Source organism: Columba livia, chromosome Z, assembly GCF_036013475.1.
Source record: "Columba livia isolate bColLiv1 breed racing homer chromosome Z, bColLiv1.pat.W.v2, whole genome shotgun sequence".
NCBI classification, from domain to species: domain Eukaryota; kingdom Metazoa; phylum Chordata; class Aves; order Columbiformes; family Columbidae; genus Columba; species Columba livia.
In genome coordinates this window covers 26,760,840-26,787,910 of record NC_088642.1, presented here as the reverse complement: position 1 = coordinate 26,787,910, position 27,071 = coordinate 26,760,840, and the positions used below count along the sequence as shown (strand labels likewise).

At 39.4% G+C, this 27,071-nt stretch overlaps 1 protein-coding gene across 6 annotated transcripts in view; it reads left to right on the top strand.

Moving 5' to 3' along the window:
• LOC102095315 (chondroitin sulfate proteoglycan 4-like) overlaps nt 1-27,071 on the top strand; it is a 63,860-nt gene that overhangs the window by 26,930 nt on the left and 9,859 nt on the right. For 5 of the 6 annotated variants that reach the window (XM_065045214.1, XM_065045216.1, XM_065045212.1 and 2 more), the window contains 6 exons: nt 7,399-7,562; nt 8,198-11,767; nt 12,608-13,078; nt 13,603-13,779; nt 19,015-19,213; nt 22,734-22,865. In XM_065045214.1, the coding sequence (XP_064901286.1) occupies nt 8,216-11,767; nt 12,608-13,078; nt 13,603-13,779; nt 19,015-19,213; nt 22,734-22,865 (4,531 nt within the window). In that variant the 5' untranslated portion in view covers nt 7,399-7,562; nt 8,198-8,215. Of the gene's footprint in view, nt 1-7,398; nt 7,563-8,191; nt 11,768-12,607; nt 13,079-13,602; nt 13,780-19,014; nt 19,214-22,733; nt 22,866-27,071 lie in introns of those variants that run through there. The other variant, XM_065045217.1, reaches the window with a different exon arrangement.

Genomic DNA, 27,071 nt, shown 5'->3' with positions numbered 1-27,071 from the left:
TCATCTTAGTTACAGCAGAAGCTATTTGAGACTCAGGGCATCTCTCATTGTTTGCCTAGCATTTAGCACATGAGGACCCTTAATGAGGCTTCAAGCTGTACTTTTATACAGCCTGGAAGTATTTTTACTATGTGGAAGCCTGCCTTCATCTCTGGGTTTTACAACCTCTCCACCGTTTACTGGAGCACCCTAAAAGACTTAGTAGTACCAAATAAATGTATCAGCACAAAATACAGCTGCTCCGGTTTGAGAATGGAGGGACAAAGACAGAGAGGAGGGATGAAGTTATACCACTTTGGTTGCTCTACAGCCCCAAAGTGAGTTCTTGCAGAATGTCCTTAGTAGTCCAACAGTAGTGTGAAAAGGTCTGCTCCGCAAAAGAGGTCACATGTTTTTCACCAGCCACAGGAAAAAATGGGCTGCACTCTTAGCCAGAGCTTCTACTTGAATGTCCAAAATAGCAGAGAGTCAAAAACATACCTGAATTTGTCAATGGACAGATAAAAAACCACTGTCATCTGGAAGATTAATATTTATCTGAGCTACCTGTGCCAGCTGATTTCTGTTCCTGTTACATGTTTGTGAATGAGCTATAGGGGATGGATTTTCAAGGTGCAGATCTGACCTGGACAATGGGGAGCTTATTCATTCAAATAACTAAAACAGGTGTTGCCTCTAGGTACACTAGAAGTGATGTTTTATGTGCTTGTTACACTTTGAGTGTGCTGTTAGGATGGATGAATTAACCTGTGTTCTGACTTTGCGTATTTCACACAGGAAGATAAGCACCTTTATTTTCTTGAAGAGACTTTGTACAGTTGGTGTATCTTGGTAGGGATGTGTATCAGACATCTAGCAGATAAGGACCTTCTCTCTGTTTTGGGATCCTAGGTATCAGTGCACCACAGGACAAAAGTAGAGGGCGAGATAGCAGGTTCAAAACCAGTGAATCCAATTTCTGCCTGACCCCACTTCTTTTAAATTCCTTTTTATATAGCCAGCCTGTAGAGCTCACTGATACAGATTATTAGTGACCCCACTGCAAGAACTGTGGTCTCATCTGAAAAGCCAGTGTGGCACAGAAGTGATTCTTGTCTTGGCAGAGGACGGCAAACGAGCCAACAAAACCTCCTGGAGTGGCAGTTGTGGCATTTGGAGAGGATCCTGACTGAAAATACACGGGCTATAATAGACTTAATATTTTAGTTTTACAATTTTAATGACTAAGTAGTGTAATAGATTGTATGACTTTCTCCCCTCACCCCATAAAACAAGTAATATATAGTTGTTTTCACTGCAAATTAGCAGGCTACATGGGAGAAGTTTGTTTGAACAGCAGTAATTGTGTGCCCTCATTATGATATTTATTGTAGTGTTGAAAACAGAAGATCAGTATGTTGGTTATTAAAAGCAGACAAAGGTTTTTGCCTACATCAGAAGAATCTGAGATATCTGCATATACTTTTAAGTGTTATCTGCATGGGTTTTTCCTTACACTATAGGCTTCTGGCCAAAAAATTACCTTTGAAGGGCCCTGGCACTGATACCTCCTCAACATTTTGAAGGCAAAAACATTGTCCAAATACTCTCTTACATAGGAACTACATAATTTTTATTTTCTGCTTGAAGACAAAATTATGTATTTAACTTTTTTCATATAGAAGGATGGATATTAGTGACAGGGAAAGGCTCTGGTAAAATGCCTCTATTCTCTTTTTCATCTGGCATGAAAGTAAAAGCCTTTATGGATTACATGAGTATGAAAGTCTTTCTGGGTTAGTGGTTCAGGCACAGTAAAGAAAGTCTTTCCATATGACTTTTTTTGGAAAGAATGGGTCCAAAGAAGGTGAGGATTGAGATAACTGGAGCTTTGGCTGTTTCCTGTCCACAGTGGAGACCAAAAAGAGTTGAGCAGACCTGGTGTCTGTATGAAGTTATATCCGATAAAGAAGTGAGCGTGGAATTGTGATTCTAAGATCCCTGTTCTTCCTTATCACAGTATCACAGTATGTTTGGGATTGGAAGGGACCTCAAAAGATCATCTAGTCCATTCCCCCTGCTGGCGCAGGAACGCCTAGGTGAGGTCGCACAGGAACATGTCCAGGTGGGTTTTGAATGTCTCCAGAGAAGGAGACTCCACAACCTCCCTGGGCAGCCTGTTCCAGTGTCTGTCACCCTCATTGAGAAGAAGTTTTTTCTCAAATTTAAGCGGAACCTCTTGTGTTCCAGCTTGATCCCATTACCCCTTGTCCTATCATTGTTGGCCACCGAGAAGAGCCTGGCTCCATCCTCATGGCACTCACCCTTTATATATATTTATATATATATATATATTTATTTATAAATATTAATAAGGTCCCCCCTTAGTCTCCACTTCTCCAAACTAAAGAGACCCAGCTCCCTCAGCCTTTCTTCATAAGGGAGGTGCTCCACTCCCTTAATCATCTTGGTTGCCCCACGCTGGACCCTCTCCAGCAGTTCCCTGTCCTTCTTGAACTGAGGGGCCCAGAACTGGACACAATATTCTAGATGGGGTCTCACCAGGGCGGAGTAGAGGGGAAGGAGGACCTCTCTCAATCTACTAGCCACCCCCCTTCTAATACACCCCAGGATGCCATTGGCCTCCCTGGCCACAAAGGCACAGTGCTGGCTCATGGTCATCCTGCTGTCCACCAGGACCCCCAGGTCCCTTTCCTCTACACTGCTCTCTAATATGTAATTTCCCAGCCTATACTGGAACCTGGGGTTGTTCCTGCCCAGATGCAGGACTCTACACTTTCCCTTGTTAAATTTCATCAGGTTATTCCCCGCCCAACTCTCCAGCCTGTCCAGGTCCCACTGGATGGCAGCACAGCCTTCTGGCGTGTCAGCCACCCCTCCCAGCTTCGTGTCATCAGCAAACTTGCTGATAGTATACTCTATTCCCGCGTCTGAATCGTTAATGAATATATTGAATAATATTGGCCCCAGTACTGACCCCTGAGGCACTCCACTAGATACTGGCCTCCAACTAGACTCCGCACCATTGACTACCACTCTCTGGCTTCTCTCCTTAAGCCAGTTTGCAACCCACCTCACTACTCTATTGTCTAGACCACACCTCCTCAACTTAGCTGTGAGGATGCTGTGGGAGACTGTGTCAAATGATCCCTCTGCATTGCTGGGAGGACATGTAAGCTTAGTCTGAAATGAGAAGTACTGACAGAAGTAATAGAAAAACAAATGCATTCTTTCAGTTAGCTCTTGAGTCTTGATTTTATTGTTGTTTGGATGTGTGTAGCTTGTGGTAACTGTGCAGTGAGTCCGAGTTTGGCTCCTTGTAGGTACACTTCTGGGGTTGTTTTGGCAATGTGGAAGAGACAGGGCTTTCACTGCGAGTACAGAAACCAAGAGGAAAAAATCTTTTGTAGCTGTTTCTTAAATTTGATGATGTTTTGAACACTAGAGAATGAAAGCTGATCAAAAGGATAAAATGTCAGCCTGGTGCCACCACTAGATGACAAGTAAAGAACCTTTTTCCCTGTGATTATGAAGGCACTTGCTGCTGTGCCTGGCCTGATTTCTCATGGTTGCTTCTAGGAAAGATGTTGTGGACAGAGCTGGTCAGGAATCTTCAGTAAAATTACTTAAAACTTATTTTTCCCATATACACATTATCTGTTAACATGGAAATATTATGAAGGTTTTATTACCCCAATGCGGTATTTCTATTCAGAGTTGAGGGTTGGATTTAAGGGAGAAGGAGGAGAGATGGGGACCACAAATTAGCTAGTAACTCAGGTAGAACAGCTCTTTAAATTGTCATTCCAGGTTATTATACATCTGCTTTTTTTGGGCCCTAGTGTATCTATGTCCATATCCATGAAGGGACATTATAGCTGATGTAGATCTGGCTCTTATTCTCAGTTGCTTCCACCCATCTTTTCCCTTTGAGGCACAGAGCTGTTACAGAATAAATTGCTCTGGCACTCCAGAGAAATAATTATATTCCTATATGATATGGTGAATTCATCCGTTCCAGTAGCAAGAGGGGTTCAAGGCTGGTACTGTTGCTTGAACTCCACTTGCATTTTGTAATGGTATGATCAACATCAGATGGTCCATGACAGAATGTCCCATTTTCCAAAGCTGTGGCACCAGATTAATTTTGAGGTCACTTGTAACACTGTTTCAGCCAGAAATCATTCTGAAAATGTCTGCTCTAGATGAACTTGATTCTTCTACTTTAAAAACATACTTTTTAGTTCAGCAGGTACCGAAGCAGAAATCACGTTACGGCAGTGTAGGTGGTCTTGGCCCAAGGTCTTGTTTAGTGCTGGATCAGTGCTTGGTCTGATGTTGAGTTTTCTGCCCCACCTTCAGTGATGAATTCTGTCTCTGAAGTGTTTTATGGAAGGCAAAAACTTTAACTTATGTTTCTTTCTGCTCCTCTTCCTCCTGGATATTCATATATAGTATAAACACGAAACTTTCCGAGTGGCACACTACAAAATATTGATTCTACAACTTCATTTCTAGTTATTCTAAATTGCACTTACAATCCATGTATACGTTTATCATTCTGCTAAATTTCTTCCTTCAAAATCCAATGTTTTTTCCCCACATACTTGAGTCTAATGAAAATGTGATGTCTTTAAAAGTTATTTTTAAGTTCTGTCAGCAGTCATTAGTTTTGATTCAAAAATTCACCAATGAAATTTGGGGGCTGTGTTGCAGTTACAGTGAAACTTTTGGGACAGTAACATCTGTGAAAGCTTTGGATTTCATTTGTTAGCTTCTGAGGAACTTCACTGATAAAATTATAATGAAGTCTTGTACTTGCGGGTTCTGTAGGGCTGCTAAGATGTGATGTAGCGAAACGAACATAGCTGCTTCTTGGGGTCTCAGTAAGGTGCGAAGAAGGGTCTGTGTTCTCAAAGTGAAACCTTGTTGCACCCATAACACTGTACGGATGTTCTGATGTTACTACAATGGCTGAAGGAAATGGAATAATCTTTTGATTAAGACAGATTATTTCAGACAATTAGGTTATGGTTCCTGTGACTTGAGGAAGATGGTATCTTTGGGCCTCATTTTCTGAGATGGAGATCAGAGGACTCCTCTGCCTTACATGTGTTACTGGGTCCAGAGCTCTACAGTGTCGGGACAATCTCTTATAGTGTGTCTGTACAGGAGTGACAGTCCTAGCCACTGCCATAATTTGAATTTACCATGATATAAAAATTACAAACATTTAACCTATTTCCTGGCTTAATTAGTAAAATTTAGTCTACAGTTATGTTGGGAGTTTGTACCTAGTTCTGTTACTCCAACACTTGCTTTAAAAGGGATGTCTTTATTAACCCCAGTGTAATAACATTTCTATATACAACAAACGGTTCTCTTACTGTATAGGTTTTATGGAAGACCTGTAAGGTATATTAGAGCTACTTGACAAAAGCTTCTTTTATGCAATAAGATTGCTGTAATCTTATTTTTGGGAAAGCCGCCTAAAATTTTCGTGTAGACTACAGGATTGTTTCATGAAACAGTTTGTTAACCAGACCTTTGATTTGTTACTTTGTAATGTGCATGGTCCAGTTCAGAGTCTGAGTCAAAGCCACGCTTTGTAAGAGTCATCAGAGTGTGTTAGATTCAGCAGAGGGACAGCTAATATAGAGAGACAAGAACAATTAAACCTCAAGAGTTGTCTGCAGTTATACTTTGTTTTAAAAAGTACTGTGTTAAAATGGGAAAGGTATATCAGAATGAAGCTACAAAACAAATATTTAATTGATGGTGTCCTTAAAGGGTTGTGTCCAAACACGTTATAAACCCTGGCAGATGTAATGTGAAAATAGACACGCCTTGAAAAAGAAAGGTCAAGGATCAGCTAGCTGAAGGAATCAAAGCTTTTACTAAATCCTTCTTAAATGCATAAAGAACAAAAACCCTGTGGAGGGTCTGTGTGTCTAGTTGATTAAGTTATCAGTATAAAAGAAGCACTCTGGGCATGGCTATTGCAGAGAAGCTAAACAAAATGGTGTTTACTACTAATTGGGAAGATTCCCAAACTGAACCTGGGGGGAGGGGTGGTGGAGTGGGGTGTGTGTGTGTGACACAAGAGGGGTTCACCTAAAAAGTCCTCAGAGATGAACTTGCTTACTGGCTAAGGGTAATATCTGATCTCAAGCTTTAAAATCCCTGGGTACCTGAAGCCTGGAGGGTGGCAAATTTTATTGCCACTGTTTAAAACAAGACCATAGGACTGTAAGACTGACATCCATAAAGTTCAAATTTACAGGTATTGTAACAAAAGATAAAAATCACAGAAGTAGTATCAACTTGGGAAGAGTCAGCAGGTTTTCTTTAAAGAGAAGTTCTGGTTTACAAACCTCTTGTAGTGTTTTTGATGGGGGCAGCAATGATTACTAAGATTTAGATTGGCAAAAGGATTTTGGTAGAGTTTGACATCAAAGGCTTTTGAGCAGCCATTGGATAGGAATGCAGGCTTTGTATATTAAGTAATAGATTAAAAGATAGGAGAAGGAGTAAATTATTGTGTGGGGGGGTGATGTTTGTGGTTTTTTGTTTGTTTGTTTTGGTTTTGTTTGTGTGTTTGGGTTTATGTGTGTGTGTGTATGTGGGAGGGAAGTTACCAGCAGAGTTTTTGAGGATTTGGTCTTGGGATCTGTGCTATTCAGTGTAGTAATAACAGGGATGGTAAATGCAGGGAGTAGTCAAATGGGAAAGTTTGCTGGTGTAACTGTTCCTCAAGGCCATGAGGAGGGAAGAGAGTGAAGGATCTCAGGAGGCCTGTACTGAACTGAGTGACTGGGCAGCATTGTGGTGGGAGTGGTTGAAGGCTGCATTCATGAAACAAGAGGACACTTCAACCTGGAGAAGAGAAGGATGAGAACATACAAGTCACTCAGCAGGAGGCCTGTGGGATTTCTTATCATAGATTACAGAGGATGTCTCTGACAGACATGTGAGAGCATGTTGTAGATGGAGATATTTCCAAAGAGAAATTAGAGGAGTACTTCACAGAGAAATCTTTCGGCAGTTACAAAATAGACCAACTGTGAGAAGCTCAGGAAAACACCTGAAACAAAAAAATAATTGCTAAAGTATTGAAGTATTAAATATGATTACACTGTTCTTACAATTCCCTCTCATCACTGTTGGAGATAGAATACTGGGCTATGTTCACTCCTTGTCCACACTGGTGTGGCCGTTGGCCTCTTACCCAGTTGCTCGGACTGGTGAATTTGATAACTGAGATCTATTTTCATTTATACATAAATAATTATGTAGAGAATTAATTAAGTTTATATACATATGTTTAGCTGTAGATAAGAGAAAAAGGGTTTGTATGTGTGATTTTTTTTGTTGTGTGTTTGTTTTCCTTTTTTTCAGTATCATTTTACGGCAATAGCTTTGTGGAGTTGAACAGGGCAGAAGCATCCTCTCAGTCATCCGTACAGTTGCGGTTTCGAACAAGCAAGCCATATGGACTACTTTTTCTTGCAGCTGGGAAGAAGGATTATTGTTTAATTGAGCTACGCTCAGGAAATTTACAGGTATGGTTTATAACTCTAGCTTGAAAGATAAGTGCAGCCTGTATTGTGTTTTTCTTCAAGCTATCTATAACAATTCTCTGTGTTTAAAAAATTGAAAAATTACATACTATAATAAATAATTTCAAAATATGGTATTCTTACAGAATCACAGAATGGTTAGGTTTGGAAGGGACCTCTGGAGATCATCTAGTTCAACCCAAACAATGATAGTTATTAAATTTTGCCTCTAAAAGCCTTTGAGTTCTCTAGATCTTAAGATCATTGTGTTCAAAGCATGAGGTTCAGTAAAGGCAAAATTTCAGATTTATGATGTTAGCATCATAGAAAATGTTTGGATCCAAATAATAGTTGTTCTGCAAGTTATTGAAAGATCATTGTCACTTGGGTTGTCAGGAACTGTTGAACCTAGCAGAACTACAGAGGAGTCCATTCCCTCTTCTGCAATTATTCAAGTAATATTTGTGATGGCAAGTAAACCTACACAAAATTATAGTGGGATTTTATTTTTCAGTTACATTTTGTAAATTATACTTAATATTAAAATATTTGAAAATTAATCTGTTAATGATATATTAATATAGGTTTGTGAAAAATGTTGCTTTGGATTTTGATAGTTAAAATTCTGTCTTTTGCAGGTGAAAATTAACCTTGGCATGGGGGAACGAATGCTGCATTCTCAGCAAAGATCTCAGCTGAATGATTTAGCTTGGCATCTGGTTGAACTACATCATGAACATGATAATGTCGCATTGGTAATTGATAAACATGATAGAACTAGTGTGAAAATGCCTGGCATTCTCTATGAATTAAATATTGATTATGGATTCTATGTAGGTGGTACTAGTAAACTTGACGTTCCCTACCTCATTGGAGCACTGCCGAATTTCCGAGGATGTATTGATGATGTGTCATTCAATGAGCTAGACATTCTGATGCCCCTGAGACCTTCTGCTGGCTTTAAAAATCTCCATGAAGTTTCGGTGGGGTGCAGTGATGAATTCTTTGCAGGTGAAGATGAACCCATTAGTTTCTTCAGTTCCAGATCCTATGTTTCTTTCCCGTTGTGGAGTGTTGATGATGAGGGAATCTTGCAGTATACATTGCAAACCTCAGCTGCGCATGGCTTGCTGCTTTACCATTCCGGGCAAGCAGGAGATTTCATTGCAATGGAAATGGAAGATGGATTCATTAAAGCCTACACTGGAAAACACAAAAGTAGAACCCAGCTTTCGTCTCGTAGATCAGTCAATGATAGTCATTGGCACTACGTCGAACTGAAATTTACTGCAGAATATTTGCAGCTGACATTGGATGAAGAAACGGTGAAAAAGTCATTGCCTCCCCACAGTAAACTGCCACTTCTGAAGGGGTCTCTCTTTGTAGGTGGTGTAGATGACAGCACACGATCAGAAGTGATTAAATTAGAACTGCCGTCAGTGACTGGGAAGTATTCCAGAGGAGGATCCTTCAAAGGTTGTCTAAGAGACCTGAAAGCCAATTCAGAAAAGAAATCACTTAAGAATGTTCTGGTAACAAAGGACATTTCAGCTGGGTGTGAAACAGAGAGTGCCTTTAATGCAAATCTTTCTTTAAAGGTCATTGTAAAGAACCTTACTGTGAAAGCAGCCCCAACATTTGCCATTTCCCCTGAAAGCTCTGTCACTCTGGCGAAAGAAGACAAAAGCTACTTTTTAGTTCTAAATAACTTGATTGTGCTAGAGGGTGGACAAGCTTTACTTGAATCTAAGCATATTAAAGTCAACTTAGACTTTCAGAAGTTAGGTATTAATCAATCACAAATTGTTTTTGAAATAAAGGAACCACCCTCTCATGGAGACTTGAAACTAGATGTTGAGCCAGCACGGGAGGTAAATACATTTACACTGCAGGACGTGTGGCAAGGGAAGATTCTTTATGTCCATGATGGCTCTGAGGACACTTACGATTATTTTAATTTCTCCATTTTTGCAACCAGTGAGAAGGTTGTGCCTCCATACTTACAAGGAAATGAGCAGCATGTGTTTAGCATTACGGTCACTCCAGTAAATGATGCGCCTGAGATCACACTTCCCAAGGGAAACTTGCTTTTTCTCCTAGAGAACTCAAAGAAACGTTTAACTAGTGAGCTGATTAAAGTTCTAGATAAGGATACAGATCCTGTGCGTCTCAGTCTTTCAGTGCTTGGAAATCTGAATGCAGATGCGGGATTTTTAGAATATTCAAAGCATCCTGGGAAAGCTATTACTACTTTTTCTAATGAGGACTTAAGAGAAGGCACTGTTTTCTTTGTCCACACAGGTGTCAAGAACTCAAGGATTGTTCTGAGGGCGAGTGATGGTGAGAAAGTGAGCAACACTGTTGTGTTACGTGTCATGGCAGTTCCTTTGGATTACAGAGTTGTCAACAACTCGGGCATAAAACTACTCCAAGGTGTTACAGCTCTGATCACACCTAGGCATCTGGCAGTTGAAACAAATGCCAGCCTCCAGGAGCTGGAGATACGGTACGAGATCACAGAGCCACCCCAGTTTGGGGAAGTCCAAAGGCAGCATTCAAGGGGAGAATGGAAGAGCGTCAGCTCTTTTTCTCAACGCTCTGTTCAGCGCAGCCGTGTGAGATACTGTAGCACTTTTAAAGAAATTCAGCTGGAAAATGTTACTGACCAATTTAAATTCAAAGTTGTCATAGGAAACAAAAGCAGTGAAGAGCACACATTTCCAATCAAAGTGAAGTGGTTAAGGTACAGTTTATTGAAACATGTGCCTCTAGAAATTGAAAAATCAAAAAAGAAGTACTTAAGTTCAGATAATCTTTTTGCTGTGATTGTGGATCTAGAAATTCCTGAAGATGAGCTTCATTTTAAGTTGCTGTCCCTACCAATGCATGGACAAATACTACTTAATGACCAGCCTTTGAAGAAAGATTCAGTCTTTAGCCAGAAAGATATTACCTATCAAAAAGTGGCATATGAATTAATCAGTAGACTCCATGGAGACAACCATGATTCATTTAGATTCATCATTTCTACAAAGTACCTGGAATCAAATGTATACAGCTTTGAAGTCTACATCAAATCAGATTTCAGAAACATTATTTTGACTAACAATGGCCTTACTGTTACTGAAGGTGAAGGAGAGTTAATAACGAGCACAAAATTGTTTGTGCATACACCAAATAATGAAACTTTCCAGTATAAAGTTGTACAGTTTCCTAAGCATGGGAAATTAAAACTCATTAATTTTTCAGGCTCATTTGAGAGTAATGACAGTCTCACCACTTTCACTAACAAAGATATAATTGATAAACGCCTTATGTATGTGCATGACGATTCTGAGACAGTGTTTGACGATTTTCTTGTCAGAGCTTCTAGTAAAGAGTCAGGAAAGTGGTCAGACTTTGATCAAGAAGTGGAACCTTTGTCACTGGAAATTAGATTCAACATTTCTGTCCAGCTGAAGAATGATGAGAAACCAGTACGTGTAATTGATAAAACATTTAACATAGTGAGAAATGGGCAGCGATTATTAACATTGGCAGATCTTTGCTATCATGATCCTGATGCTGATTTTGATGATGGACAGTTACTGTATACTAGACGTGGTATTTCCAATGGGGACTTGGTGCTAACAAGTGATACTTTGCACAGACTATACCAGTTTAAACAAGCAGACCTGGAGCAAAAGCAAGTCCTGTTCATACACCATGGTGCAGATTTTGGGCGTTTTGTGCTCTTTGTGACAGATGGCAAACACTATACCTCTTTGCTTGTTGAAGTTAATGCCACTGATGCTTATGTTAGTTTGGCAAATAATACGGGCTTATTGGTTCAAAAAGGAAAAGAAGAAACTGTTACGACAGCTAACCTAAGTGCTGTTACAAACCAAGACGTCAGAAATGATCATGAAATTACATATGAGATATTCTCTTTCCCCAAATATGGAAGAATATATGTAAATAATCTGTTGGTGGATTCATTTACTCAACTTGATCTGACAAAGGGGCATGTGACCTACAGGCATGATGACAGCGACAACCTTATTGACACATTTAATTTTACAGTCCATGCTAGAGATGTCCATTTGGATGCTGGAGTGCATGTTCGTGTATATTTGGAAAGTCATCGGTGGCCACCAAGGGTTGTGAACAAAAACAATCTCTTAGTTGAAGAAGGAAAACCAGTTAAAGTCAGTAAAGGGGAACTGCAGGTAAGTTAACTGCATTGTCCATTTCTTCTGTCTTGTAGCACATCTTCTTCAGTACTTTCTCAGCCATTGCAATACCTTTAGTCTCTCTGTATTATTTAACTCCTGTTGGTTTTCACTAACATGACTGCATTCTGGATGCATAATTCTGGAGAGACTAACAGTAGCAAGTTTCCATTTCTATTAAGGAAAATGAGTTATGTTAAAGAAAAAAACTGCCCATAGTCTTTAACTGCATTATGTTTGTGCTTGAGAAAGTTAAGATTAGGAGATGCTGCACTTCAGTTACAACAATTGTTTGTACTTCATAAATCATTCTTAGTTGACCTGTTCATAAATGCCGAGGAAGAAAGGGCTTTTTTTCATTCAGTTTGGAGTTTGCCCAGTTAACACTGAGGTTTGCATCCAAAATTTTAAAAACAAAGTCACAGACATGAGATAATTTCTCTTTGTTTAATATTTTCCTCCCCATTGTTTGTGTGTAGCCTTTCAGCAACCACTGCGAGGGGGCTCAGGCAGCACATCTGTGCTGCCCAAATCCTTGTTTCAGGCAGGGATCTATAGTTCTTAGGCTGCTAGTTAATTCTGCAGTGTGTTTCTTTTCAAAATTTACAAAATATATATTTTGTGGGGTTACAAAACACTCGCATGCCATGTTTGTTTCATACATGTCTACTTAGGTATTGTATTATATTGTATTAGTTTTCAGATAAACTGTGTAAGCCAAGTAAAGAATGCCAATTAATTAGGTAGACAGGGTTAAAAGTGAAAAATTCAGAAGATAATTACAGAATTTCTCCCATTTCTGTTTAAGTAATTTTGGGATCTATTTTTAAATTTAAGGTTGTTCATGAAAACAGTCCTCCATCTGAGATTGTATTCACAGTAAGACAGCTTCCAGTACACGGATACATTCGGAAGTTTTCCTCAGAAGAAAGTTGTCTCGGTGCTGACCAAAGGCCAGTTTTGAGCTTCACACAGCAAGATGTTGACGAGGGCAAAGTTCAGTACATGCAGACAGTTTCTGACCAACTAGAGGATCGGTTTTCTCTGGATGTAACCAATGGTATCCAGACAGTGAGCGGAATAGAGATCTCTGTAGACATCATCCCCAAAATTATTCCACTGGAAGTACAGAACTTCACAGTAATTGAAGGGGGCTCGAAAGCCCTGGTGGAAGACTATCTACAGATTTCTAGTGGACGTTTTGCAGGACTCAGCTGTGAATTTATTTTAGTTGAGCAGCCAAAGCATGGATATATTGAAAACTCTCATGTTCCTGGAATAAAGTTAACCACATTTACCAGAAAACAGGTAATGCATTTAAATCTGCTTTGCTATAGTCACAATTATATCTTTGTACCGCTAAAAGCTTATTTTTGCCTGCAGTGGGACAATTTTGGTGGTGTCATGTCTTTGCTCATAGAGAACCAGTATATGCATAATAAGCTAATTTTTGGTCTTTTAGCTGTAAGAGGCAAACCTGTGTCGTAAGTCACTATCTACTAATACTGTGTTCAGTTTATAGATTTCAGGAAACATTGTGGTAAATATAGTGGGACTGTATTTTCCATCTTCCCTTCAGGGGAAGGGGGAATGCCAAGACTGGCAACTTAAGATATTCTGGCTAGAGGAATAGACAGATGAGGTATAAAATTTTCTGTTATGAACAGAACAAAAATAGAGGTACAGATCAGATGTGAGCATAAATGAAGTCTTAAAAGTCATAAAACGTGGAGGCAGTAAATACAGAAGAGCATGACTAGACTTGGTTTTTTTTAATGTAGCATTTATTTTATTTTAGCCTCTTTAATTTTTCAGGTTGTTATATTTTTCAGGTGGAACAAGGGTTAATCCACTATGTTCATGATGACAGCGAGGAGCTGATGGACAATTTTACTGTGATAGTAAATAACACGGAATTGAGGAAACAAAGCTTGCCCCGAACTCTATTTGTAACAGTTACTGCAGTAAATGATGAAGCTCCTGTTATAAAAGTTAACAGAGTTCTTCAGGTATGTTTGTCAACATTTTGAAATATTTAAGTTATTTCTAACCTGCTACCATTTAGTGCATCTTCATTAACAGACTACTAGGTTTGTATCTGATGGGCTAGTCAATATAATAAACGGTGGTCCTGGGATTTAAAATAAATTAGTGTAAATGAAGGGAGGCAACGCATGAGTAATGTGTATTTAGGGAGATTCTAGTCATCATGAAGAACATTTTCTGCTGTTACAATGTAAAGTTTATCTAGAAGACTGAATGAGCTTTCTTTTAATCTTAAAGGTACATGAAGTCTCTTGGACTGACACCAGGCTTGTAGGTGCAATGGCTTGCACCTGGATCATTGTTGTGTTTTGGTATTGTTTGCTAAGTTGTCATGAGGGCTGTTAACAAACAGCATAGCTTAGAAAAGTACCAGGAGTAATTAGTGATGATGAGGGTGCAAACATCTCGCTGTTGTCTTTTGTGCAGCCTTCACAACCTGTGCCTCTTGCTGTTACGGGTGCCGAAGGGTCAGACCTGTTGAGGTGCATTCTGCTGCCTGCTGCTCTCTGGATCTCCAGTGGGACAGGACAAGAGAAGAGAGCAGCATTCTCACTGGCACTTCATTAGAGAATTGGTTATGTGTTGGGTATTTCTGATACAAACAGGAATGTTCCCGTCTTTAAAAGTTCCTGATAAGAATGGTAGAATGCAATCTGTGAAAATCTAGGCTGCTAGGGGCCATAAAAGTATTAGTGCAGACACTGAAGCTGTTGCTGTGTGATACTGTGAGCTAAAAAAAAGACATGCTGACTTGTTTCTAAATCTGGCCCCTGCCCCAGTTCCTCAAGAAAATGACAAAATTGTTGACTGGTGCTGCCTTTTGCTCTTAATAATCATACCTGTCTTTTTAATCTCTCGATCTTTGAAGAAGGTCACTACTGTCACTTCAGTTTCAGAGCTTTTCCAGATTTATTTATTTATAAGTTTGATTATTTTTTGTGTTATAATAGCACTCAGTAACCAGAACAAATTTGTTATGGACACTGTGCCCGTGTAAGCCAAAAGGCTTCCAGTCTGAGATCTGATGAGTAAAAACAAATTAGGTGATTCTGAAAAGCGGAATAAAGTGGAAATGGGTCAGCTAATGAACCTGTGGTCACATTAAGCCAGATGAGATGCACCAAGACAGGGGAGATATTTAGGAATAGATTTGAAAGAAGTTAGGGTGTTTTGGGACTACGTCATCCCCAGTGCTGTGTGATGCAGTTTACAAATAGATGGCAGCTAAACCAGGCATTTAATTTTACGTGTTTATTTGTGTACTGCAGAGGGAGAATGGATTACTGTAAAGATGATCATAACCTTTTGTTGTGTATTTAGCCTTTTCATATAAGAAAAGACATGATTTTTTAACAGTAATAATGGTAGTATTGTGCAGCTTTGCAGTGACAGCAGGTAATCTGTGCCAATCTGCAGATACCCACAACACAAGATACTCTGCTCTGGGCAGAGATTGCTGGCAGAAGGGCAGACTCACTTCAAAAGCATTTGGGTGGTACAGTTTCCCTGGTGGTACAATTCGCTGCTTAAAGTAGTCACAGTGGTAGTCTACAGACATCAGTGCAGCACATAGTAATGTTTGTCTGTTCACAGACGAGAAGGGTGTATGTCCAGTCAGTTTTTCAGTGTTTCCCTTCTGGTGCATTGCTGGCATTGAACTTCAGTCTGTTAACAGAACAGAGGTTGTGCAGTCCACTGCAGTACAGCATATAGCTTTTTCTAAAAATATCTGTTAAGTCTAGGCTTCTGAAGAGCAGTGATAACAGAGCTTAACCTAGTCAAAGTTGGTCCTCTTTGCTGGGGACGCAGTTTGCATACCCAGAACCAGTATGCTGCCTTTGTACCTGTAGCTTTGCTGGTCATGCATAAGATATTGCTGAGAAATAACTTTTATTTTTGTCATGAGTGGGTACTAATATGCACACAGATGTTGGATTTGTGTGCAGACTAAAACAAAGCTGGCAGTCAAGTTATATACTGTGAGGAATACACTGAGATGATCCTTCTTCAAAGCAAACTCGAACATTCCAAGTAGGTGGGAGAAAATGAATTTTCCTTAGTGCTGCTAAATATTGAGGTGAACCAGGCATTCATGTGTAGGTTGATACTTGCTGGCACCATAATCTGGCCAAGCAGTATATGCTCCCCAAGGACATTGCTAGTAGTGAATGTTGAGTAATAAACTGTCTGTTGTTTTAAAAAGGCAGTAGCTATTTTATATCTTTTGAAAGTTTGGAAATGTACAAAATGTAAAAAAGAATAAAATGAGGGACCATTACTGTGAAAACTGAGGTCTAGTAGGACCGTTTCAGTTGACCGAAGTTCAGCACTCAGAAATTTTGCAGATCTCAGTATAAACAGTTAGAAAGAACTGCTAAACAAATAATAAATAGGTTAGCTTTTGGCATCTGCTGCTGAGAAATAGCTTATTTGAAAAGCTGCATTATTTGGCCAGTGATGCTGGCATGGATATATGAAAGTGAATCTTGGCCTTTGTCACGGGGCTTCTGGCCAAATGCAGGAAGCTGTTGAGCACGTGCACAAATGCTGAATGACACCACTCCTTCAACTCCAGCTCCCTCGCTTCTGAGACACCCAGAACATCCTGCCATCAAACAATCTTGTCTGTTATTATCAAGGTTATGAACACCATCAAGGTTGTGAAAACGATACAGCATTTTACATATAATTTCCTGAAATTTCCATAGATTCTGTAGTAATTTCTAATGGGGTGGGAATAAGGAAGGGAAATAGAATATTTTTTTGGAAATCGCTATCCTGGCATTATTTGCTGCGTTTATGTATGTGCTTATATATATTTATGGGTAGTGATGCTGTGAAATGACCATATCCTCTTGTCACCACAAGAGGGCAATATTTTCCTAGAATTAGGTTTTTAAAAAACAAATTCAAACACTTTTTTTTCCCCTTTAAATCACTTACCAGAGTGTTAAAATGGCCGCGAATATAGAATGTTTGGTAGGATATGTGGCATTCAAGGAGATGCTGATAAGCTGAATGCTGTAAGTGGAGCAGAATGGATTACTGCCCAGTGGGCAGGGTTGTGAATCCTCTTTCTGACCATGTCTGTGTAATGTGTTAGGCACATAGAAAATTACTGTAATGCTACATTGTGAAAGTTCAGATACGGTTTTCATGGCAGTCTTCAAGGAGGACTTGGTTCCAGATGTGGAAAATAAGCCACTTAATACAGTTGTTTACCGTATTCTGAGTGTCTGCTCCCCTACACCTCTTTTCAGCTCTTGGATCTCCTTTCACTCTTCAAGGATCATTTTGCAGGTCATGAAGTAACTCAGCACGTACAGTACTTTACAAAAGTATTGTGTGTTACTGTGCTGGAACAATAGAAATGAATATTGGCTTTATGGACAAAAAAGCTTATTTTTTTCCTGTAGTGAGAGGAACAATTTCAAAACTTTATGACATCTTATGAGTAATATGTAGTAACATGTTTGCATTGTCCTATCTTTCTTTTTTTTTTTGCATATTCTGTCTGTGACCTTTTATTTTCTCTGTAGGGTAATCTGAATCAGGTGCTACTGAGGTGAGTTAAAGGGTCTCAGTACCAAACCAGTGACACTGATGTGCTTGTTTGGTACCGCTCAGTAAGTCAGCTTCTGTTATTAGTTATCATCCTGTGTTTTCATAGATAACATCTTTTATTGAACTTTGATACATATTTCAAGGGAGAAAATAGTTATTTCCTGTTTGCAGGATATTTTCTATTATAAAATATAACACAAACTTATTTTTCAAGCTTTTTTTAAAATTAGAAAACACATGTAGTTTCATTGTAGTATCTCTTTTTCCATGGCACATATTTTGTGACACAATGTAGTCTGAAGTCTTTCCTCTATTGAAATGTCATGGCAAAAATCCCAGTGGCTTTAAAAAGTTTTCTTCCATGATTTTTATTAAAAAGTAAAATTAATACTTAGGGAAAAATCTGTGATTGCTGATTTTTTGTTTTGGCAGAGGTAAAATGCCCTTTGTCAAGGATCACATTTTTTCAGCCATTTGGTGTGATGTTCTTACCAGGTATTTGTTAAGTCTATTGAGACTTGATACAGGTCAGGGAGGGATGATGCAGTATGAGTTTTGAAGCTCCAGCTGAAGTTTTTAAAGGCTGAGGCTTTTAAGCTTGTACACTATATGAACTCTGCATGGAAAGAATTGGTATTGATGTATTGACTATTTAGGAATTTAATTTTGTGTTGAAATAAATATGTATTGTTTGTTCTTTGTTAGTACTTTTTTCTGTAATTCCAAATAAATACAAGAAAGATGAAGAGTAAATGGGCTGTTGCTTATAGTTTCCTAACAAGAAATTATCCAGTGAGATATGGATGAACCTCAGATAGCAGTCTTTTCTGCTTGAAAGGAGGCTCTTGCAGTTTGAACATATCTTAAGCTTAAAATAAAGGCATTTAGATCTACTAAAGTTAAGTAATGGGTTTTATATTGTTTACTAAAATTAAGTAATGGGTTTTACACTGTTTTTCCTAATGCTAGCTGTCTATTTTGTCTGGAAGCATGACCTTGCAAAGTACTAAGCAGCTGTTGGAGGTGTTGATTCCTTCATGTCCCTCTGGACTGAGCATCTCTGTGGGTTGTTTGGTGCACTAAAAAGGGCCTTTAGTGTGTGTTACTAGAAGGAAATAATGCAGCTACAAGAAGTTTTCAATTTGTATTAGGGATTATGCTGTGTCCATGCTGTTTTTCTTTTTTCTTTTCTGCTGGTGAAAGTTAAGCATATTGAATGCCTTGCCTGCTGTGAAGTACATGACACTGATATTCATGTGTATGTGTTGGAAAGGAGCTCCTTGACTCAGTTATCAAAGTACAATTTTGTTATGTTTGTAAGAGTTTGGATGGAGTCTGACAAATAGAGTGCTTGTGCTGCAGTTATCTAAAACTCAAACTGATGTAGGGTGTGTTTGCTTGTATTATTTCATGGTCTTGTTTTTTTGAAAACCATTTACCAACATTAACTGTTCCAGGCCATGATCAGAGCTTTGAACGGACAGTAAGGAAACTTGTCATAGCTGCTGGTGTTGCTCAGCACAAATCTTTATTCTTTCCTTTTCTTTGAAGGTTTCCCCCACATGCCCCAATTTTCTTTTTTATGCATTTTCTTTATGATTACTAATTTTTTTTTTAATTTTTTGCTTTTCTAGGTCTGGGAGGGTTCAGTCACAGAAATAACTATTGATGACCTCTGTGCAGAAGACAAGGACTCATCACCATCAGAACTGGTATATTCCATTACTCCACCTAGCAATGGGCATTTGGCTCTGAAGTCTTCTCCAAGCAAGAGTATCCTTAATTTTACCCAGGCTCATATAATTGAAGGGCAGCTGGTATTTGCACACAATGGTATGTGGTTTCAAATATACCACCTCTGTTACCAAAATACTGCTCCTATTCAGTATATTTGTGTCTGTTATCCTTTTAGATCTCCTCGTAGTGTCACAAAAATCTCATAGCACTGGTTATGTGATACGTGATCTCATAAACTAAACAGGAAGGGGTCTGATGAGTACTTAAATGCGTGCTCATCAAGAAACCTTGGTGTACCAATGGTTCAGTAGGTAGCAGCCATCTTTCTGAATGCAGGTTTGCTTTAGGGGAATGTTGCCTTGCAGCTTTCAGAGATAAGAAATCCATTTCTTTCACCCTTGTAATTGAGAATCTCCTGAAGCCTTTCTCTATTGGTAGAGTGCAGAACCTGCCACAGTGTCATCATGTTCCTGAGCAGCTCTGGGCAATGAAGTTATGGGTCATCTGGGTGATATCAGTGTCTGTTTCTGTCTGTGAAGGAATTTAGTTTTAACCATTGACTCTTTTCTGCCAGTGGCCAGAGCTAGAGATTGGGTTGGGTTATTTGTGCTGATGCTACAGGGAGAATGTGTGGGCAATAAAAAAAAGAAGATAGGGCAGCTTCATTCATCCTTGAATGGCAGGACTGGGAAACTGCAGGAATGAAGATCCCAGTGGGGTTCCAGCCAGCGGACAAGGTGAGACTTTTATGGGGTGATAGCTGCTTTTCTCCTTCTTCAGCTCTATGATCATGTTACCTCAGCTGAAAGAAGAAAAGGGGTGCTGAAGAAGGCATACACCAGTTTTAGGGAAGGAGATGGAAGAGGTACAGCACTCCCTTTGCAGCCCCGAGGCAGCCTGAAATTATTTCCAGTGCTCCCTTGGGTGCAGCAGTCACTCCAAACCTGTGCTGTGTCTTTATGAGGCTTGGTGCAGGCTGAAGCGCTCCTGACTCCAATGCACTGTCGTGCAGAGTGCTGAAATGTGCATGTGTTGCTGAAATTGCTCTACAAGCAGCTGCTGGTGAACTGTAAGCATTCTGCTCAAATAATTTGGTCAGGAACTGAAAGGTCAAGAGCATGGCAAAAGTGAGCCAAGCTGTTTAACTTGTTCCAACGGAGACTTTGACATGTAAAAGCCCCTATGGTGGTAGGATGTTGGTAGTCTCAGTGTGAGGAAATGAATCCAATCTGTGTTCCAGAAAGGGCAAATGCACATCTGTGGCCTTAGGAAGTGAATCTTGATTATTTAAAAGTAAAAAGAATAGCAGATTTCATTTTCCAATGAGTTGGAGTGTGGGTTGCACCGTAAATTTGAAATGTAAAATTGCCCAGGTCATGTGTCAGCTCTTGCAGCTGCTCCGGCTCTGCCATCTGCTCAGCCTCATGGCCTCCAGTGTTTCAGAAAGTACTCTGGACATTTTGCTGCTTCTCCTTTCTCAGTCTGTGTTTTTCTTTCCTCCTTCATCTTGGACTGTTAGGAGTGTACTTGTTACTCTCACCTTCTCTCCTCGTTCTGTGGCCTTTTCTTATCTTGTTGCTGTCATACAACTTTTTACTGCTTTTGTCTTCAGCTGCTCTGTTGGTTGTCTTCCATCTTCTAACATGTAGTGGCTTCTTTGGCTCGTGCTAGGAAGCATCCCCACTTTGTTATCTCCACAGCCTGGCATCTGCTCCTCCTGTTCACTCTAACCCTTTCCAAGGGGAAGAGTAGCGTCTTCTTGGCTGAGGCAGCTCTTCATTCTCTGCCTACTACTCATGGCACCACAGATCTTTTACATCTCTACGTGGCAGTGACTCTCCATCCTCCGGGTATTTTGTTCTGCCAAATAAAGTACTACCGTACTTTGCTTTTATACTTCAACCTTAAACTTCATAAAATTTTATCTTCATCTTTGCTCAGACTTGCGAATTCCATTATGCTGCTTGTTCTGTGCTGTTAGTTGCAAATCTCGCTCTTTGTTCTCATGTTTTTCCCTTAAGTTTAGTGTTTGTTTCTTCTGTAATCCCCAGTTGTTCTGTCACTAACAGGAACACAGAACTAGAACATACCTTTCCTTTTCTGTGCTTTTCTTCCTGTGTGAGAATTTCTTCCCGGTTCCACCCTCTTTTCACTCCAGGGTGCTCTCATCCTGCTTCAGCACTATAGGGTCTGCCCTTAAACCCTGCCACTGTTTTCCTTAGGACAGTATTGAATTGAACCAACAGTTCTGTGTCTTTTCAGTGCAGTTTTTACAATCCTCTTTTTGGTGTCCTTTTTATCACCTCTGATCAAATGTGCCTTTAAAAATGAATTGCGATGAAATAATACTCTCTCCACCCAAACAGCACTTCAGGATTTAGTTGTGTTCTTGACTCTGATACTGACAAATGTCTGTGTCAATTGGGCAGTTGACCTGCATTAGCCAAAAAAGCAAGTAAGGCTTAGTAAGCCTTTTTTTCCCAAGCTGAGGCAAATACAAGATGCCTTGATGCCTTTTTAAAATGCACAACTACTTCTGCTTTTTTTTTGTCAAGAGAAAACATCAGAGAATAAAAGCTTTTAAAATAAAAAGCAATATGACTTGATGTTCACGAGCTGCATCAGTGCCTGGCTGGATATAAGAGCATCGCCTTGGGTAGTAGTTAACTATAATCTCAGAACCCACTTTTGATTCTTCTGATGTTAATTTATAGTTGGGAACGAGTGTTGATCTTTAAGTGAAAGTATGTGGCACTTCCAGGATATAAATTCATGTAGCAAGATCTCATGGCTAAATTGAGCAAAGCAAGTAGAAGAGCAATGGAAACTGGTTGTAGCAGTTAATGTTTCAATTTTTCATTCTTTCTACCTAATTAAACAATCTGTTGGGCCTCTCCTTAAAACAAGATTTGGGAAGCTCTGTACACCTCAGTAAGTCAGTTCCAAGAGATGTATTTTTGCAGGAATCCACTCAGGCTCCTGGAGGCATTTTGCTATCGCTTGTGCCAAAGTACATACAGGTCCTAAGATTAAAGAAAAAAATGTGCATTTATTATGAGTACACATAACCTCTGAAATAGTTTAAGCTGTGACAACATAGGCTCTTCAGCAAAGCTGAAACAAAGCAAAGAGGCAAAGGAAACAACCTGAGAGCTGATTAAATCCTTTAAATAAATCAAAATGAAAGAGAATATTCTAGTTGTTTTTCTTCCCAAATTCCTCTTTGTCAAAACGTGACTGCTTAAGTGCTTCAGTCGCTCCTAAGATATAAAAGGATTAGGAAATCTGGGAGTCATTGTGTCCCTAAGTTTAACTTGGTTTCAGCTCTGCTGGGGTCAGTGAATAAAGAAAGGAAGGGGGCACTCTGCTAATTTACCTCTAAGGGATGTCTGGCCTTCATTGTAAGAAACAACCAGTTGTTCTTCACTGGAAAGGTGTTCTCTGCATTATTAATTTATTTAATTAAGGTACAAAGGTACTGATCAAAAAATGCTTCAGAATGATTTTGGATATATCTCACTGCAGCCAAGAGCAAAAACTGCCTGATGTGTGTTTGTATGTTTTGGATGACAAATAGAATAATACAAGAATAAATTTACATTTTAATTTTCTACAGGAGCAATGTCTGGAGGATTCAACTTTCAGGTAACAGATGGTTTGAACTTTGCACCTCGACAGATTTTTAGCATCACAGCTCAGATGCTCATCATTAGCCTTGAAGTGAACAAAGGACTTCGAGTGTTTCCAGGTCTGTTTTTAAAGATTATCATTATTTCATCCACTTGAAAGCAGAATATACGGTTATTTGTCAGATATCTAGCTGGCTAAGCTGTAGATAACCGTACCTGGGAACATTGCTCCATCTGATTTTTAAAAGAACGGTTATGTTTTCTCAAACGAAATATTGCTTTATTGTTTGGTAGCCTTTAACTTTTTAGTATGTGCCTGTGCTTGGACTAATGGAATTTGGCAGTGGAATAGATAAGCACAGTGTGACAATAATACTGCCTGCCTAGGTGCTGAACATTCTCCGTTCAGATTTGTTTAAAAGCTCAATATTATATTGCATTTAGAGGTGTCTTAGCTGTTTGTGATTTTGCCTGGTAGAAGTAGAGTGAAGCTTGTGCCCATGGGATGCTGAATAGCATGTGTAGGCTGGCCAGATCACTAGTTCTCTTTCTTGTTTGAGCTAAGTTATGGAGAACAGCAGAGACTCACTGGTGAATCAGAAAGGCTGAAAAACTTTGATTCATGTTGTGCATTTGGAACTAGTTGGATCAGCAGCTGAGTATTTCTTTTTAATGAAATGCTACTCCTGCAGGAGTTCATGTGTTAAGAGGGTCTGACCAGAGCCATTTAGTGCTTTGCATTGGCAAGAGTAATCCCTTATTGAGTACTAATCTAACATTAATTGCAGGATTAAAGGAGAAATGAGGGTTACTCTTCTCTCAGCAATGTCTTGCATCACACTTCTGTTTGCGCTACATTCTTTTTGCTCTGAACGTGATCTGTAAAATCAGAGAGAGATTGAGAACTGGTAAAGCACTGTAGGTATTAATCTGTACCTTGATTTATTAAGTGGATACAGAAGAGGAGCACTTTAGTTTCTTAAACTTCCTGAATATAAGCTGCATAAACAAAGACTTGCAACAAAAGCCATGTAAGCACAGGCAACAAAAAATGAGATTGTAGCTGCATGATGTTCTAATTCAATGGATATAAATGGAATTCACATAAATCCACTTATAAAGCTTATGAATCTGCACTTTTGGTGTGTAAGGTTGCCCCAGGCACAAGGACTTACAGGAATTCATCTTAAAGCAAAGATAATCGTAAGAAAAGTATGTCTGGTACTTCCATAGAAGGCAAAGTCTATAGACCAGGGGTGTCAAACTCATTTTCACCAGGGGCCACATCAGCCTCACAGCTGCCTTCAAAAGGCCAAAAATAATTTTAGAACTGTATAAATGTGGGAGTAGTTACAACTGTAATTTTTGTGACTGTAACTTCCCCAAAACTTGGAAGGCTGATCAGAGTAAGTTCTGACAATACCACTCAGGAAATGCAGGAGAAGTTTCATTTATACAGTCTAAAATTACATTCAGCCCTTTGAAGGCAACTGCAAGGCTGATGTGGCCGGTGGTGAAAATGAGTTTGACACCCTTGCTCTAGACTCTCCATCAGTTCTGCAGTTTGCAAAACACAATATTTCTTTCAGCACTGCAATCTGTATTCATCTAAAGCTTCAGTTTTTCCTCAATTCTCACTTAGTTTGGGTTAGTGAAATTCCGTTCTGGTGATAAAAAGTATTACTAGTTTTTTCACCTGTTATCTTTTTGATACTTTTAAAAGACTTTCTGGAGCTGTATGGATTTCAGCTGTACTCGCTCATCATGAAATAACTGTTACAACAATGACGGTGCCGAATGGTTAATACACATAAAACCAGTAGCCAGTGTCCTGTTATATTTTATAACACTGCAGGAAAAGTTAATTTTGAGGCAACTTGAAGAATCATCTCTCTAGGGAAGTAAAAATTGAATGTGAAGAATTTGCCATGTCTTCATGACTGGGTGTAGACTATTCTCTCAAGGATATTGTTTTGCAATTTTATAAGAGCATGTAATGCTGTCTTCTTTTGTGTTGGGCATACCAAATTTGCTTATACATATATTTGTGATTTTTTTTTTCCCTTTAACAGAAGGGAGTTTTATTCATCATCCTCAGTAAATTGTCTACTAGATATGAGTTTTTTCTTACCTATGCTAGATACCTAGAATATGAGCATTTGCTCTCTTCAGGGAAGCAATTGCTTAGAGAAGGAATGAGCTGGTTGTGCTTTGGGAAGGAGAGGCAGCCCGACCAACTTGTAGGTATTCAGAAGCGGAGCTGTCTAAGCTGCCACTAGATGAAATGATATGTAACTGTTCAGCAATTATATGCAGAATGCTCATGACAAATCACTTTCCAAATCTTCAAGACAGGAAGTAAAAATGGATGCCAGAATTATTAAGTACCAATGATGGCCTTATGCTGGTGCATTCTACGTCTATGGATTAGCTTGGCCCTAATCTACATCACCCATCTTTGTCATAGAATCATAGAATGTCCTGAGTTGGAAAGGGCCCACAAGGATCATCAAGTCCAACTCCTATCCCTGTTGCCCAGTTTCTTCTTGAACACTGTCAGGCTTGGGGCTGTGACAACTCCCTGGGGAGCCTGTTCCAGTGCTCCACCATGTGTCTTCCTCCCCATCTTTGTTCCTTTCTGCTGTGTTGGGTGGGGTTGGTTTTGCAATCTCTGTGTTTGGGAACAAGAAGCCAGTGTTCTCCCTTCTGTTACCTTCACCCAGTCTACTGACTGGCAATTAACCTTCCTCTCTCTGTTGCGGTATCAGACCAGAGCGGTGCTGGGAAAGGTTCTTGAGTCTCAGGACAGAAGTGGGTGAAGGAGAAGGTTATGTTCAGAGGAGGATCCCATTTTGTAGGAAGTCGTGATAGACTTTATTGTCTGTGGCCCTAGGCTGTATTCAGCCTGTGCTGTGCAGTTAGTGAGATCATGTCTATTAGCAACAAACAGGGGCTCTGTGGCACACACCCTCTGTCCCCATCTCCCCGGACTGTGATCGTGGTGGTGTGATAACCAGTTGTGGCTGTGAAAAATTGGAGCGGTAGCTCCCATCACTATAGTAATGTTTGAATTACTCTGTCTACTCTGTTAAGGCAATGGGGCCCGATTTACATGAGTAGAAGGTTATTAAGAAATAACTATGTGTGCAGATAAACATGGTCTGATTAACTAATGCTCTCATTTGTACATTCCTGACCACATCTGCTGTACACAAAGCACAAGGTTGTCCTTCCCTGTCTCGTTGTCATGAAAAAAAGGCAAAACAAAAGACAGGAAGAAGAGGAAGACTTCTTGCTTAGATACAGTGTGGGAGAATTTTTGTAGACCTCAGGGTCTTCTTTGCTTTTTGTTAGCTGTATTGACGCAGAGAGGTGTGAAGAAGGGGAAAACAGGCAGCGCCAGAAGATCTCATTTAATTATAACAACTCTGTTTCAAAGTAGGTGTGGTTTGAACCATGGCAGAACTACATGTCAGCAGGCAGCATCCTGATGTTAATAATGGCTTGCAAAACATCCCCATTCTTCAGTTTGCTTACCAGATTTTTTCTTCTGAATATTATAGCAGGAAGATGTTATTTTGTGTTATTCCTGTATAAATGTTATCTGTTATTGAAGATGATTGATAATTCAGACTTCAAGGATATATACTACTAGCATCTGAAGTTATGTATTGATACCTAAAAAAGTTTGTTGCTCAAGAAAAAACAAAATGTGAAAATGAAGGCAGAAGTGGGGACATGGTCAATAGGATTATGGGAATCTATTGCTCCTCCAAAAGTATCATTAAACATGAGATTTAGTTTGCTGAGTGTGTACCATGAAACAGTGGATCAAAAAGAAGCCAAATAAAACTTCATTTAATTACTAGGTTTGGTTTTGTTACAGCTATGTCAAAAATTGTCTTGGTTTGCCTAAATGCCAGAATGCTCTTTATAATCTTTATAGTATTTAAGCCACAAGGTACTGGTTAGTGTGGTGCTATGTATTAAAAGGATTTTGTTGCTCCTCAGTCTCCATACATCTTAATAATACATTATTTCAGTTCAGGCCTTTATTTCTGTCATGTGATGTTCTTCATTTAATAAAAATGATCTTTCATATCAATGAAGAGTGGTTCAAGATTCTAGTAATAATCAAGTTTGGTTCGTGTGTTCACTAGAATCTTTGCTGTGTTAGGGCTTCTCCCCTCCACATCACCCTGCCTTCTCTGGGCAGCTGGGATTTCCGAAAACATTAACAATGGTGACTTCAGATGGAGTTTGAATTCAGTTCTAGACGTGTAATATAGGAACAGGGCTTCTTATACATGGTCTGCTTCCTACTT